Source organism: Pseudonaja textilis, chromosome 1 (assembly GCF_049901715.1).
Source record: "Pseudonaja textilis isolate UNSWEBS1 chromosome 1, rPseTex1.2, whole genome shotgun sequence".
Lineage (NCBI taxonomy): Eukaryota > Metazoa > Chordata > Lepidosauria > Squamata > Elapidae > Pseudonaja > Pseudonaja textilis.
The window spans coordinates 198,356,055-198,373,545 of NC_141990.1; the positions used below are offsets into that span (position 1 = coordinate 198,356,055).

At 36.1% G+C, this 17,491-nt stretch overlaps 1 protein-coding gene across 50 annotated transcripts in view; it reads left to right on the forward strand.

The window, feature by feature from the left end:
- Positions 1-17,491, forward strand: part of NEB (nebulin) — a 210,313-nt gene that overhangs the window by 64,862 nt on the left and 127,960 nt on the right. For all 50 annotated transcript variants that reach the window (XM_087920214.1, XM_087920218.1, XM_087920215.1 and 47 more), the window contains exons 59-70: positions 1,169-1,480; positions 2,331-2,537; positions 4,758-4,862; positions 6,709-6,816; positions 7,025-7,336; positions 10,290-10,496; positions 11,066-11,170; positions 11,717-11,824; positions 13,882-14,193; positions 15,018-15,221; positions 15,886-15,990; positions 16,086-16,193. In XM_087920214.1, the coding sequence (XP_087776340.1) occupies positions 1,169-1,480; positions 2,331-2,537; positions 4,758-4,862; positions 6,709-6,816; positions 7,025-7,336; positions 10,290-10,496; positions 11,066-11,170; positions 11,717-11,824; positions 13,882-14,193; positions 15,018-15,221; positions 15,886-15,990; positions 16,086-16,193 (2,193 nt within the window). The remainder of the gene's footprint in view (positions 1-1,168; positions 1,481-2,330; positions 2,538-4,757; positions 4,863-6,708; positions 6,817-7,024; positions 7,337-10,289; positions 10,497-11,065; positions 11,171-11,716; positions 11,825-13,881; positions 14,194-15,017; positions 15,222-15,885; positions 15,991-16,085; positions 16,194-17,491) is intronic.

The window sequence follows — 17,491 nt, forward strand, 5'->3', positions numbered from 1 at the left end:
ATTGGAAAATGTATTTTTATCCTTAATCTGACAATTTCATTTGCTGTCTGATATTGAATGTATACAGCCATATTAGTCTGAATTATTTAAGTTGCCTGAAGTATGAATTTGCTCTGGCAAATCTATGGAATTTGTTTCCTAAAAATTTTAAGGGCTTCATAGGTTTTGTGGATATCTTGTTACTTGCTCAAACATGCTCCTGGTGGAATATGTTTAGTATATTTTATCTATCATGTCTCTCCCTCCCTCCCCCCCTCCCTCCCTCTCCCTTCCTCCACCCACCTCTCTAGATCAGTGTCTTTCTATACTTGCCAGTAAAGAATTATATCCCAGTATAGTTCTTTGTTGATTGCCTCATTAATTCTGTCCTTGTCAACAAGTCTTTTACGATCTCTAGGGAATTTACCAGAGGGAAATATTGAAAGATAATTGGTACAAACTTCTATCTTGCTAGTGGATAAAGATAGTATTTATTCCATTCCTCCCAAATATTAGGTTACAATGTAACCCATGAGTTAGATTGCAGCCTAATCAATATTATTAATTTGAAAGGGCTTAATGGGATTTAATTCTATTAAAAGGCTAATTAATGCTATATTACACCAAACCTATGGTGACCTAGGTGATTTCCAGGTGGTAATGCAGATATGCTTATATTTAATTTGGGTCTCCAATGGGTGTGCAGTCACCCAGGTGTGGTGGCTGGATGTTGAGAGTGGATAAAGGAGTCACTGTGCAAGTTGTGTGATGATTAATCAACATCACAAGCTTATAAAACTCTCATCATTTACTCTATTTATACAGGGCAATGGTTTGTTGTGCAAAACTGGGGCAAGTGGGATGCAGGCAAGCATTGTCCATCTATTACCAAGAAGAGCAAATTCTGATTGGTGTTGGCTTTTTGTTTTGCCGGTTGAAAAAAGCAAATATTTCTGTGCCTGTAACATTCTGGTATTTTTACAGATCCAGAAATATTTAGAAAAGTCCAAGCAATTCCTGTTGAATTGTAATTATAAAATCAATAGATTTGGGTGATAGGAAATGTTACATTTTATATACTCGATATATAGTAACATATATCAATTTTTTTATCAGTCACTGTCAATGAATAACATAACTAAATATCTTTGTGTGTGTGTGTTGTTTCGTTATTCTATACGGCTTATAGTACAAATACAAATTGGCCTTCGAACAATCAAAAGGAAGGCAGATCGGCTTCCGTAACGTAAAAGATGACCCTAAGCTTGTGCACTATATGGAAGTTGCCAAGATGCAATCTGAGCGCGAATATAAAAAGGACTATGAAAAATCAAAGACCCGGTTCCACATTCCTGTCGACATGTTCAGTGTTGTGGCAGCCAAGAAAGCACAGGAAGTGGCCACTGATACCAACTACCGGAATATTATCCACACTTACAGCGCTTTGCCCGATTCAATGAACCTTGAATTGGCCAAAAATATGATGCAGATCCAGAGTGACGTAAGGATTTTTAAAATATATATATAAAACTGCTTGAATGACAAAGTTAGAGAAGTGAAGTCTTTGTAACTTTGCAATTGGGAGAGAACATTTGGAAGATATATCACAACTGTTTTTTCACTGCAAGTGGCATTTAGCTTTTTCCCTGAAAAAGCAGGTCATAGAAAATATGCAATGTGCTGCTATCAAACTTCCATTTACATGATGGAAATAGACAAAGCTCTTCTTCCCTCTGTAAATCTAGAGAAGATTTGAAAAGGGTTTACTGAGAAGTAAATTGACACTATAGAAAACATTATTAATTTAATATATGGGTGATTTTATGGAGCGGCTGTTTATATTAAATGTTAGAATACCAGAGTGGTAGTCATAGTTAACAGCAGATTAAGCCATGGTCTACCTCTAGCTCATGGGGCAGATTTATATGTCTATCCCAAACTCAGCTGGTGAGTTGACTGTAAATGCCAGTTCTCTCTCACAACATTGCTATGGAGAGAAACTTGAAGAGGAAGTCCTGCTACTTGGAATTCCTACCACAAATTTGGTGTATCAAACTAATAATAAAACTGTAATGCAGATAGCATGCAAAATCACAGGATAAAATAATAAACAGACCCGCTCAAATTAGTGCACAGTTTCACAATGATGAAACAATGCAGGATCACAACAATGACATGTATATTTTTCATTTGTGTGTCGAAACATGCTTCCTTTTTGGTCTTTTCTAATGTCATTTATAATCGAGACCGCACACTAAACTATGCTCAGAAGTTCAGTCTTTTTGTTTCAAATATAGAAAGTTGTTTTTCCAAATATTTTGTATAAACTTTCCTTTCATTTTGTTTTCCAGAATCAGTACAAAGCAGACTATGATGAATTCATGAAAGGGATTGGATGGATACCACTAGGATCTCTAGAATCTGAAAAGAATAGGAAAGCCATGGAGATTGTCAGTGAGAAGAAGTACAGACAACATCCAGACAAACTGAAATATTCTATTCTAATGGATTCTATGCCAATGGTTCTGGCAACAAGTAATGCAAAAATAATGGATGATGTAAGCCAAGGAATATTTATTTATCTACTTGCTTACTTACTAAGATTTGGGTGGGCTTATAATCATATAAATCAAATATCTACTGTCAGGAAATATGATTCATCACAAAAACAAATAACTAAAATATGAAGTGAGACATAGAAATATCCTTGCCCAAAGTCATTGAACAAATCTGTAAGAATATAATAAAAAAGATTAGGCACAAATTAACTTGTTTGTTGATTCAGTGGATAGATATCTAGCTCTTCAGAAATGTATATTATTTTTTCTACAGTATTAAGAAAGTTACTGTGAGGACAATTAATTCAGGAGACAACTTGCCAATAGCTGTATACATTGGTCACATATATATTTCTAATTCATAGGTTTGATTATGGATTGTATAATATTTCTAGGTTAACAAGTATCATCGATTTCATTTCTTTGAGATGTAATCATATTATTTACTAGTATACTTAGGATGAAGTGGTGAATAGATTTCTATTTGCTAATATTTTCTAATTGCTATGATGTAACTGGCTTTTAAAAGATGTAATTTAGGGTGATATTTACATGTTTGTTTTTCTCCCAATGAAAGGGGTAAATTTTCTTTTATATTATTGTATGACCAACATGCAAATGCACATGAAGTCTTTCACAATCCCATGACACAAACCCTTTTCAAAAAGGGTTACTTTCTGGCCTAAGAGTCTTTAGTATTTAGACTAATTATTCCAAATTATTTCACAGAACAAAAGGAACCATTATTAATTACCAGGGGAGCCAAAGGATCTTTCTGTTTGATTTTATTTCTTAAAAAATGAGTGTAGCTAAACAAATTTAACTATGCTAATTTGCTAGTATCATTTAGTGACTGTTCAAGGTTACAATGCCACTGAAAAAAGTGACTTATAACCATTTTTCACACTTACGACGGTTGCAGTGTTCCCATGGTCATTTGAGCAAAATTCAGAGGCTTGGCAACTGACTCATATTTATGACAGTTGCTGTAGCTTGGGTCACATGATCACCTTTTGTGACCTTCTGACAAGCAATATCAATGGGAAAACCAGTTTCACTTAACAGTTATGTTACAAATTTACTAACTGTAGTGATTTACTTAACAACTGTGGCAAGAAAAGTTGCAAAATGAGGGACAAAACTCATTTAACAAATATTTCACTTAGCAATAAAAAATGTGGGCTCAATTATGGTCGTAAGTTGAGATCTACCTCTACTAGCAAATTGTCATCAGCCCATGAATATTCTTGTTTGAATAATTCTACATAAGCTAAAATTCATACTTGGTTCATTCTGTATTGGGCTGATTAAGCATGTGTGATGACCCAGAGTGTGGCACGAAAGCAACACAACCAAAGTTCAGGTCTAACTCCCCTTTATTGTCCCAACTTTACCCCCAAACGTTTCCACGTTTACTACAAGTCCTGGAGCAAAGCTTTCACATGCACCTTCAGCAGCCTCTGGCTGTGAGTAGTCCAGTAAGCTAGGTTAGCCAAACAGTAACCAGGGCCAGCAGTCCAGTAAGCCTGGTTAGCCAAATAGTAACCAGAACAAGAAATTCAGTGAAGCAGGCAGACTGGGGAAGCTCCACAAGTCAGAGTACAATAATCTCCAGGTGTCGGCAAGTACACAAAAGGCTCCACAGATTCAACGCTTGTTCCCAACAAATGCCCCTCCCACTGGCACCTCCTTACATCTTAGTCCCCAGGTGTGCCTTTGAAGTGGGGACAGGGCACTCTCCTCCCTTGTAGCCAGCTCAGTCGGTGTTCTCGTCTTCTCTCTTCTCTCCGTGCTCTAGGATCAGAAGGGGGTGGTCCTTGCTCATCACCTGAACTCTGTCTCTCCTGCTCCTCCCTGTCTACAAGCCTTTCTAATCCTGAAAAGCCCTGCCTGGCCTGGCTCTGCCCTTCCCCAGTTTCCTCCAAGCCAATGGAGCTGCCCTCTTGATCTCTGTTGGCTCTTGTTCCAGCTCATCTTCCCCCGCAGATTCTGACTCCAACAGGGGCATGACAGCATGGTTCAGTCAAATTAATCAAATAATTCCATTGTCTAGTAAAATGGACTGGTGAAATATTTTTCAATCATCAAAGGATTGATATAAAATAAAATTTAATTATGGTATTGCTTTTATTATGGTGTGTATTTTTTTAGCTGTGTTTTTTTTTAGGTTTATTTCAAAGTTATTTTTCAATGATGCATGTTCCCTTCATTTTATTTCAGCACCTTTACAAAAAGGATTGGGAAGCAGCAAAGACGCAGATTCATATCACACCAGATATTCCTGAGATTCTTTTGGCAAAAGTCAATGCATATAACATCAGTGATGTAAGTATGCAGGTTGATGAAGAACTATGTTTTGCTTAGTGCTAGTACTAGTGAATCAGCAAAACTACATGTTACATTATTTGTCAAACAAGTTAGGCACATGGCCTAGCAGAAAAGCTAGCCTTTGAGTCAAATCCTGCATTATTGTTCATTGAAAACTCTAAGTAGCAGAATTATTTGTTTGTGTAGCTTTTCATACACCACCTTTCTAAATAATTGTTCTCAAATTTAAAAAAAAAACCACCATACCAAGTCAATAAAGAAACAGGAAAAAAATACAACTTAAAGAAGAAAAAAAAAAATCAAAATCACTATTCACCAAAACTTGAATAGAAACTTGAGAATTATCTTGGCACTGTATTAAAAATGCTTGTGAAAGCTTTCCAAAACCAGTGTTCATTTGCTGAAATGTTCCTTTGCTAGGTAGGTGTAATTAAAATCGGTCTTTTTCTAGCCAGACACCATAGTGCCCTGGGGAACTTTGGCAATAGTTTTGCATCCTACTCTGATTTACTCAGATTCTTTCTTAGCTGTCTTTGCAAAAAGGGAGGGAAAAAAAAACCACGACAACCTGTCGGTGGTGTGATTGTTGAAGGAAATGGCAAACCTGCCCCACTGGAATGCCTTGGAAGCGGAGGGGGAATTGTGGTCACAGATACCTTAGCAGCTCAACTACAAGAAGGAAGAGAAAATCTTGGGATCCCTTAAGCAGACTAAGTTTCAGTGTAAAACTGCCTCTCTAGAGTTCCAGTAGAATTGCTTTAAAGCTGTCACTGCTCTTTTGGGTGCTAAGAATAGTTATATATGTTAATTAACCAAGTCCACAGCATCATATAACCATATGGGGACATGGCACCGACTGCAGATTGTGTGGCTTGTTTGTAAAAAGGGCCCTAGTGTAGGTTTGTAATCTGGCATTGATCAACATATGAATGAATGAATTATTTATTTATTGGCCAAGTGTGATTAGACACACAAGGTATTTATTTTGGTGCATAGGCTCTCAATGTACATGAAAAAATACATTCATGAAGAATTATAAGATAAAACACCTGTACCCTATAGTCATAGGGTACAAATCAGCAATAAAATCATACTAAGAAACAGTCAATATAAATTGTAAGGATACAAGCAACAAAGTTACAGTCATACAGTCACAAGTGGGAGGGAATGGATGATAAGGAGTGATGAGAAGATTAATAGTAATAGTAGTGCAGACTTTGTAAATAGTTGGACAGTGTTGAGGGGATTATTTGATTATCAGAGTGATGGCTTTTGGGAAAAAGCTGTCCTTATGTCTAGTTGTTCTGTTGTGCAGTGCTCTATAGCGTCGTGTTGAGGGAAGGAGTTGAAACAGTTTATGTCCAGGATGTGAGGGGTCTGTAAATATTTTCACCGCCCTCTTTTTGACTAGTGCAGTATACAGATCCTCAGTTGAAGACTGGTGGGTAGTAATTGTTTTTTCCGCGGTCCTAATTATCCTCTGAAGTCTGTGTCTCTCTTGTTGGGTTGCAGAACCAAACCAGACAGTTATAGAGGTGCAGATGATAGACTCAATAATTCCTCGAATATAAATTAGCAGGGTAGACTTTAAAGCCTATTGTGCTTTTTGAAAGATTCAGGATGGCTCTCAGAACAAAGAATCATAACTTTTAACTGGAAGAATCATTGCACTACATTCATTTAAATGTGCTTCGGTTTTAATTCTACTAAATCAAATTTACTTTTTCTTCTGGATCTTCCTAAGTTTTCAGGGTGCTAAGAAATAATCACACCTTATAAAGCATTAATTTCTGTCTCTGTACTGAGTATTTTTTAAAATATTTTGGTTTCTTTTTCCACCTAGAAAATATATAAACATTCTCTGGAAGAAGTTAAGAAGAAAGGCTATGACCTCAGAAGTGATGCAATCCCTATTAAAGCTGCTAAAGCTTCTCGGGAGATTGCCAGTGATGTAAGTTTGCAGTCAATGTTGTTGGCTTTTTCTCCTGCTGAAGAAATGTTACAGAAGGCCCCGGTGAACAAAAAGGCACCTTTGGAACCAATTTAACAATCTGTTCAATCCGTACCTATACTCATTTTCATTTTATTACCGTATGATAAAGTTACAATTTAGTATTGGCCTTCTCAAGCTTACATTTCACTTTCTGTTTTCTCTGCAGTACAAATATAAATTAGGTTATGAACAGGACAAGGGTAAGCTTGTTGGCTTCCGCAGCCTCCAAGATGACCCCAAGCTTGTCCATTACATGCAAGTGGCCAAGATGCAGTCAGATCGCGAGTACAAGAAAGCCTATGAAAGCAGCAAAACGAGATACAACATGCCTGCTGATGCTGTCAGCGTTGTGGCTGCCAAAGAAGCACAAGACAATATTACCAATGTCAATTACAAAAGGCTCATCCATAAATATATCCTTCTGCCGGATGCCATAAATGTAGAACTGGCCAGAAACATGAACCGGGTTCAAAGTGATGTAAGATCTTGCAATCTCTTTTTTTTTTTTTTACTATTAGTTGAAAGCTTTTATATTAGCTTTTTATGTTTGTTTATCTTTGGGGGAGATGGGCAGTTCAAAAATGTGAAAAATTAATAAAAATAAAAATGCTTTAGTAAACAATATTTTATAATAAACGGATTTAATATATATAAATAAGCAGATTATTTGCAATATTCAGTTAAAATTGTCCAGGATAGAAATGTCTTGAGTGATTAAGAATCAGAATTATACTTCTTTCCCACATACATAAACTCAACAGGATTTTTAACAATTTACCGTATGTTGATTTTTTTTAGCTGGGGAAAAAATTCCTTTGGAATAATTATTCCCACATAGTTAAAGGGGAAATCCCAATTTTTACAGATGTCAATAAAAACATTTCAACTAAATGAATTTGATAAATTACCAAATACACTATCAATACATTTTAGTATAAAATGCATAATTATAGAGAAGACGTAAGCTATCATCAACACATTATAACAGTTTGGGTTCAACTCCACCCACTGTAAAATGTGTTCCATTTGTAATTGCAAATCTGTACTTATATTAACAGATAACAGATAATCAGAGTGGGAAGGGAACTTGTAGGTCATCTAGTCCAACCCCCCGCCCAAGCGGGAGACCCTACACCATTTCTGACAAATGGCAGTCCAATCTCTTCTTGAAAGTCTCAAGTGATGGCGCTCCCACAACTTCCGAGGTCAAGCTGTTCCATTGGTTGATTGTTCTCACTGTCAGAAAGTTTCTCCTTATTTCCAGGTTAAATCTTTCCTTGTTCAGTTTCCATCCATTATTCCTTGTCTGGCCTACAGGCACTTTAGAAAATAGATTGACCCCTTCTTCTCTGTGGCAGCCCCTCAAATATTGGAAGACCGCTATCATGTCTTCCCTTGTCCTTCTCTTCACTAGACTAGCCATGCCCAGTTCCTGCAACCGTTCATCGTATGTTTTAGCTTCCAGTCCCCTAATCATCCTGGTTGCTCTTCTCTGTACTTTTTCTAGAGTCTCAACATCTTTTTTATAATGTGGTGGCCAAAACTGGATGCAGTACTCTAGGTGTGGTCTTACTAAGGCTTTATAGAGTGGTATTAGTACTTCCCTTGATCTTGATTGTATCCCTCTGTTAATACAACTTGGGATTGCATTAGCTTTTTTGGTGGCGGCTGCACACTGCTGGCTCATATTTAGCTGGTTGTCCACTAAGACTCCAAGATCCCTCTCACAGTTACTGCTATTGAGCCTGGTTTCACCCAGTCTATATGGGTACTTTTGGTTTATTTTGCCTAAATGTAGAACTTTACTTTTCTCTACATTGAATTTCATTTTGTTAGATACGGCCCAGTTTTCTAGTCTGTCAAGATCCATCGGGATCTTGTGAAGTGAGATAAAGGACGTTCTTGTTAAGTTCGGCAAGATATCTTGCTGAACAGATCATTCCATTTGTAGTATCCTTAGCAAAAAAGAACAGTGTACCACGTATTGATCCACATTCTGTGACCACGTAATCCACACTATGTGATCACATAAAAAAGGAGGAAATCTATAGTTAGCCAACACTTTTTATACAAACTTTCACATTTGATTGATTGATTATGTGCCATCAAGTGATTGTTGACCCCTAGTAATCACATATATTTTCTCCATGACAATCCACTCCTAACTTGTTCTTTCAAATTTTCCAATGTTGCAGTCATTGCCATTAGGCCTATCTACCTGGTTGCTGGCTATTCTCTTCCTTTCCTTACGCCTTTCCCAGCATTACAGCTTTCTCCAGAGAATCTTTTCATAAAGTGCCCAAATTAGTTAATAGTTAATTAATACTGAATAATAAGCCAAAACTTTTCTTTAGTCATTCCCATTGCACCATCTCAAAAAAAATAATAAAATAAAATCCATCGAGACTACTGCTGCAGATTTTAGGGTTTTTTTTGAATGTCAGTAATCTAATAATATATTTTGCCAACTGTGTACAAAATGATATTGTGCTGATTGAATGATTGAAATCCATCTGCGTTCTATGTGCCAGGGTCCATAGCAGTAGTTTTGCATTAAAATAGAACAAGTAAATTAGTCAGCAGAACTGCAGAGTCAGCAGGTTAGTCACCAGCCTTCAAAATCATAGTTATATAACTGACAGAGAAAGGGGAGGAAAGTATTTTAAAAGGCATTATTGTATAGATCTGCAATGTTTGTTTTTCTATGTCAGTAGCATAACAATTGAAATAAGGCATACTGTATGACACAAAATTTAAAATATAAAAGGCAAGATTAAAATATGTACAAGTTAAACCGATCTTGCCCAGAAACTGGCAACATTAACTGTGTTGTGTCGGTTGCCACGAGGTCCTCAAGTATGCACTGATCAGGATAATCTGCAATGATATTGGGACAAAGAATTCAATATTGGTCTTATACCACTCAGTGGAATAATTATCTGGACTAGATGCGTTTCCTGGTTCATAGATATAGTATAACTATAATTTCTTGGAAAGATGAAGTTGCAGCTTAATTAAATGTACTTTTAGGAAAGATCTATACCATGTACAAATGTATTAAATGCTTTCTCAATGGTGTGATACAATTGAGAAAAAAAAATAAAATCTGCTAATTTATAGAGTCAGAATTATTACTGCAGCATTCTTTAAAAAATCATATGAGAGACACTGTTGTTCAGTACTTTAGAAAAGAAAACACTTGTTTATTAACTAAATAGTAAACCAAACATTTTTTTTACAATTTTGCAATACTTATTGATTAAATAATAAAGCAAACAAAAGACAAGAGGATTATCTCTTCCTCAAGGGTGACTGAAACTGTAATTCATTGTGTCCTCATTTAATCATAGGATGCCTCTTGTTGATATGTCCATATATTATTATAGTTAAGAGCTGTGCAACTATAAATGTGTTTTATTTTCTGCCTATAGCATGAATATAAGCAAGATTATAATGAATGGTATAAAGGTCTTGGTTGGAGCCCTGCTGGGTCATTGGATATTGAGAAGTCCAAGAAAGCCACTGAAATTGCTAGTGATACCAAATATCGCCAGCATCCAAGTGCTTTCCCATTTAAGAAGCTGACTGATTCAATGGATATGGAACTCGCCAAGCACAATGCTGATGTTATGAATAAGGTGACTGTTTCTTTTCTGAGTGCAAATAATGGCATATGCCACATCCCACTTTACCCCTCTGGTTAGCATTACTTAAGCAAAAGAGCCTCAGCAGATTGTAGATGCATGTTATGAGTGGTAGAGATTTTGTAAAAACCACTGAACAATTTCTAGCAGATTTTTATTTTATAGGACATAATTATTTGTTAGCTGATTTCTCAACTTAATGGCATCTGTTAGTGGTATATGTTAGCGGTATTTTTGAATTAATGTTGTCATTCTCACTTGTTACTTAAAGGGACTTTGTGTGTCCCTAAAAGGGTTTATGCAGATGAAATTTGTGAGGTGTTGTATAGAGAAAAAAGCTAATTTATGGCCAGAAGATCATCCCAAGCACGTTATTAAATATAGGTCATCTAGGACATATAAATATATTTCCTTTGCAGAGTACCTGCACACACTTTCAATTTTATATTAGAATTTCATTTTAAAATCAAACTCAGCATATGCATATTGGTAGAACTGTCCACATGCCAACATTATTGTCTATGAATGCATTTATGGATCTTTATTGTTTTCTTCTCTAATAGCGTGCATACATAAATGCATGGGAGAAAGATAAGACGACGATTCATGTCATGCCAGATACACCAGATATTATGCTGGCTAAAGCAAATAAGTTTAATTACAGCCAGGTAAGAAAATATTCAAGCATGTGTTTTAGTAACTAGCCTTCATCATGTTGGTTATATTATCCCGAATGAAATGATTCCTTTGTTAAAAATTAACAAAAATGTTAATTTTTGGCATTGCTGTTTCTTGAAACTCTGATTTGAAGCAAATCAAAAGATTTCTTGTGAGGCAAAAACACGAAAGAGAAAAAAGCTAAGACTTATACTAATATTATTAAACATTAGCAGGGCTTTCACAACTACTGAGATAACAGAATGCTGGACTAGACAGGTGTTTGCAGAATCTTAAAAAAAAGTCACATTACTTTGTTCAATTAAAAAAAACATTTGAAGATAATATGTTCCTCAAATAACAGACAATATTTGAGGAAAGCTAAGGCATTCATAGGCAGGTTTCTTAGGGATTTTCCCATTGCTGTCACAAGATTAGATTTCTCCATGAGGAATAGCATATATGGGGTGTATTTAAATTTTAGGAGTGGGTTGTAAATGTTTAATTTATTCAAATTGCTTTCCTTCTTTTTAATCCATGCTACTTTTTCATGCTAGAAACTGTACAAAGTTGGATTGGAAGAAATGTTGAAGAAGGGTTATGATCTCACTACCGAAGCCATGTCAGTGAAAGCAGCTAAAGCATCCAGAGACATTGCTAGTGATGTAAGTCATCTTGTAAATTCTCTCTGATATCATACCTTAGTGTTGAGGTAATTCCCTGTTAGGAGAATGAGTACACACAGGGAGAGGTAGTGAGAGTAGTGAAGAATAACACACACACAGCACACAGCCACACTCTATAGTAAAATGTAGGTTTTTACTTCCAGTAAAATGGGTAAGCAAAGTTCAACAAAACAGTCCAAGTCATTCACAGTTAAAGCAGTCAGTTTTCAGTCCAGGGATAATCCAAATAACAAAGTCCAGTATCAAAAACAGTTCAGTAACAGACTTACCTCAACGATCAGCAACAGTCAATAGGAGGAACGACAACACTCTCAGCAACAACAGAACAGGACTACCCAGGTTTCTGACTCCATCTTATGGGTGTTTGAGGAACCATGCCCAATTACAATTTTAGCATTCCCTTAAAGAGACAGTCTTAAAATGTCTATCCTGGTTTATATATTTTCCAACCTAACTAACTGTTAGGTGAACTTACATTCCTAACACTTAGGCTATGACTCTTTTTAATGTTGGGGTTTATTAATTTCCACTGCCCAATAAGTAAGAAACCCGTATTTCTCTCATGTGGGTCCTTGAGCGGGATTTTCCATTGTGTCACTGAAACACAGACTTTATTAATGTGCCCTGGGGTCTTAACCAAACATCTTTATATTTAAGGCAGGGGTAGATGAACCCAGTTTTCAGGGGGTGGGGCTGGCCTGTAGTCTTTTATAGTTATAATATATTGATATACATTGATATATATATATGCATATGTATGGCATTCAGCTTTGTTCGGATATTTTTCCACATCATTGTAGTTGTGCTTTTAAAGTTGTAGCAACGTTTCAGCAGAATCTCATCTGCCATCATCAAGCTTCAATACAGAAGCTTGATGATGGCAGATGAGATTCTGCCGAAACGTTGCTACAACTTTAAAACCACGACTACAATGATGTGGAAAAATATCCGAACAAAGCTGAATGCCATACATGTAAGTACCTGTGAAAACTTAAGAATATATATATATATATATATATATATATATATATATATGTATGTATGTATGTATGTATGTATGTATGTATGTATATGTATATGTATATGTATATGATGTATATGTATATGTATATATATACACTTTGTCCTTCCTATAAGATTCAACTTTGATAAAGCTTTGCACTAAAAAAAAATGAGCTATGTCCAGACCATTTCTTTACAAGTAAATTATACAGAAATCTGTAGAGACTTACTCGGTTTGTGTACATAAATATGTAACCCCAGTGAACATGTTAGATATTGTCATGCCCCTGTCAGAATCTGATTCTGAGGAGGAGGCCAAGCAGCTGACAGGGAGTGGGAGTGTGGCTCCGTTGGTTGTGGAAGAAACTGGGGAAAGGCAAAGTCTGGCTGGGCAGAGCAGGGGAGAGGTAGAACAAGGCAGAGGAAATTTGGAGGAAGACCCAGGCCCACCCCCTCTTCATCCTAGGGCACGCAGGGAGGAACAGAGAAGGGAGCAACATGAGTTGCGTGGCTTATGGGGGAAGAAAGGGCCCTGATTCCCTCCATTAGCTGCAGCTGGGAACACAGTATTTAAAAAGGGAAAGTGCACACAGCCAACTGTTGAGAGCAAATCATGAATTATCTGGTATTGTCGAGGGTTATCTGGGTTCCTGGCATCTTTCCAACTGTGTGTGTTCTGCTGGCCTTTCGAGCCTGCAATTCCTTCTCCTGCCCTGTCAAGTTAATTACAACAGCGTGGTTTGTGTGGATTTTTATTTACAGTTTGTATGTACTTTGTTTTTGGATTGAATTTCCTCCACTTAAAGACTGTTCTTGGGAGAGTTTTTTTCTCCAGCCAAACGTAACCTGGACATTAGGAGCAAAATTCGAGGTACTAAAGGGACTCTTCTTACTGATGTGACTGTGTTGCCTTTGTGCCATACCCTGGGTCATCACAGATATACTTCTAAATCTGACACCCAATAAATTTAGGCCTGCAAATTATTGCTGATGTTGACTTCTTCTCAATCTTTCTATTCTTTTTTAAATTTTAGTACAAGTACAAAGAAGGTTATCGCAAGCAACTCGGCCATCATATTGGAGCTCGCAGTATAGAAGATGATCCTAAAATGTTGCATTCTATGAATGTGGCCAAGATGCAGAGTGAGAGGGAATACAAGAAAGTTTTTGAGAAGCTGAAGACCAAGTACATCAGTCCTGTGGATATGCTGTCAGTCTTGGGGGCAAAGAATTGCCAGAAGCTGGTCAGCGATATTGATTACCGTAATTATTTGCACCAGTGGACATGCCTCCCAGATCAAAATGATGTCATCCATGCCAGGAAGGCCTATGAACTACAAAGTGATGTAAGCCGCATATTTCAACTACTTCATTTGATAAAACTATACTGACTGTGTAGGCTGGAAGTCTTTCCCTGTCTATTATTTATCCTATTACCAATTAATGACCCTGCTTCTGTCTTCTGCATTCCTTACTGAGATCTGAAAACGCATGTTTTATTTTCTTATTACTCTTCTGCATTCTTTGTGTCCGTAAGTTAGAGTAATTGCAGACTCTGATAGCCAACTTACATTTCCCTGTTCCTCTATTAACTTGGTAAGGTTGTGTTGTTGTTTTTAATTTCCTGAACTTCTCTTTTCCTTGATTAAACTAAAACTTGCAAAGGATTTCTTTTTTAAAGTCCAAGTCTGTCTTTTTCTTCTCAACCATTGCTCTCAGTATCTAAATCTGGAAAAAAAATATGAAAGAAAACTATGCAGAGATGGCATTTTGAAGAAAATATATGGCATCCGTTAGTAAAATATGAGCCTAGTACAGGAAAGCAAGAACGTATAAAAACACACACCCCAGGATATACTAAAAAGTTGGACTAAGAGGAAGGGAAGAGGAAACAGTGTCTGGTTTTCAATATTCTGTTGTTATACTCTTTGTATTATAAAGGAGTGTTCTTGTATCTCTTGTGGCCTGACATAAAAATACGTTTCTAACCTTAAATCCTACTTTGCACTTGTATTCATAATCCACCAAGATATATTACAGAGTCCTAAATCAAAGAGGCATCATTGGATAAGACAAAAATATGTACAAAATTCTAGGTCAGTAAGTAAGGAACAAAACACCTTCAGAGATTTTGTAACATAGAATGGTGGCTTCTTTTTTCCCCTGCCAGCTTGCATATAAATCTGATCTCGAATGGCTTAAAGGCATTGGATGGAATACGTTGGGATCTCTCGAGTCGGAAAAGAACAAGAAAGCTTCTGAGATTCTGAATGAAAGAACTTATCGTCAACATCCAGACACAATTAAATTCACAAGCATTCCTGATTCAATGGAAATTGTTCTGGCAAAAGAAAACTCAAAGCATAGAAGTGATGTGAGTGCTTCTCAATTTGAGGGTTTTTGCCGCGTGGGGAGACAGTCAATCACATAAAAACAGCTTGAAAGTGGGAGAGTAGATTCCGCAATATAACATAATTGTTTGATTCCATCCTTGAACCTATATTTCTTCAAAAGTAAGTTGAAGATAGTTTAGAAATTTGTTTTTAGAACTGTAGCTCTCTTTAATAAATTGCAGTTAAGATCCCATGATCAACAGAATTTGCTTCCAAGTAAATAAGAATAAAATTTTATGACGGTAAATATATTTAAAAAATAAAACTTAGTGTAGGAAGAATGAAGTTGCTCATTGGATTTATTCAGAAAAATGATATTTTTTGGTAAGTTTGATTTCAGTTTTCTTCTAAAAAATAATATAAATGAGCATCTTTGAGGATATAATGAACTTTACTTAATTTAAAGATGAAACAAAAGAATCTCTTTTGGCTAACCATTCCACTTTGTAGATAGGTTATGAAGAAGGAACCTTCTAGCACCATTTTCATAACTGTTTCTTCTGCATGCTCAGAAAAAACTCATCTGAGTACATATTTTACTGTGCTGGGAAAGGTCATATTGTATATAATTATTGAAACACTGAAACATATTGATTACTGAAATCACTGAAACATATTGATTCAGTCTTTGTTTTTGCTTTGTAGAGACTTTACCGAGAAGCTTGGGACAAAGATAAGACTCAGATTCATATCATGCCTGACACTCCTGAGATTGTGTTGTCCAGAATTAACTTAGTTAACTTGAGTGATGTAAGTTTGATACTGGTTTGATTACAGAAGCAAAAGCAAACATTTAGTGTTGCACCGAGTGTTGAACTCCTAACTTTCATTGGTTCTCTTCTTAGAAACTCTACAAATTAGGATTGGAAGAATTGAAAAGGAAAGGCTATGATCTTCCACTTGATGCCATACCGATCAAGGCAGCAAAAGCATCTAGAGAAATAGCCAGTGAAGTAAGGAATTCTGTTATGTGTTTTAAGGAAAAATGGCATGCGGTCTTTTGTTAAATCTTTCTCTTATTTGGTATCTGAGGAAGGATAAACTGAGGCCCTAGCATACTTTCTAAAGGCCTCTGAAAGCAATCCATCCACTCCTAAGGACTCAGAGTCTGATTCTTGATGGAGAAGTAAATGAATATCTTGCATATCATAACTGGTCTTTGATTTCCACAGGGGCTTTGTTTCAGTTTTGTCTCCCATCGGCATGATGGCGCCAATCCTTGGTTTATATGTATGACCACCACATACCCCGCTTTTTAATATAGTCTCATTTATCAATTAAGTTGCTAATTAGTCCTTGTGAGATTTTTCAATAGAGAGTGATATATGCTATAATCATTATCTGCTATTTACATAAAATAATTTAAGGTAGCATTTTAATTAAAGGTATTAAATTTAAAGGTATTAAATTTCCTGCTGGACTAACCATTTTCAGTTTTGAATGCTCATCTGATTAATGAAAATGAATTGGTGATTTTTAACCCTTTTTGAAAATCATAAGCAGGGAATTCTAAATCCCTTTCTTATAACTTAATACTGTTTCAAATCATTCTTCACTTAGAAGGCGTGTATTTGAGATAGGCAACGGTATCAACTGAATAATGAAAACAAATGAATACTAATCTCACATATCTTTTATTGCTAAGAAAAAATATTAACCTGTTTTACTATTTAGATTAATAATTTCATCATTAAAATAAATAATATGAAGTCCACTTTAGTTTTCATTTTTGAAAACTAATAGGCAATTAGGGAATATGAAATGTAAATAAAAATTTACTATGGACTAAAAGGAAATCCTGTTTTGATAAATATATAAAAGTAGAATTTTTCATATAAACAAACCAAATTTCCCCCCATAACTCTTTAATATGTTAGCAATGTTACTGGAATTCAAAGAAACACCCTAAATTTGAGATCTCCCCTCAAGGATGATTAAACACACTCCATACATATACTCCTTTAGGTACAGAAACCATCTGGGTGATTTTGGGCCAGTTCCACTCTTTCATCCCTAGACTGGAAAGTTCAAAAGCATCTACTTATTAACCTGCACTGGGTTAGCATAGTGATACTCTATGATGTACTCATTAAATAAGACCTTTAAGAAGGAGCCAAGTCTCAGAGTTGTGAGACTTGGTTGGGTTCATTAGTTGGAGCCTTGACATACAGATCTTTCAGCTGAGAGACACCTCTGGATGTTACCCAGTAATGTTGAAACTCAGCACGTGATCAAATTGACTGAAAAAAGA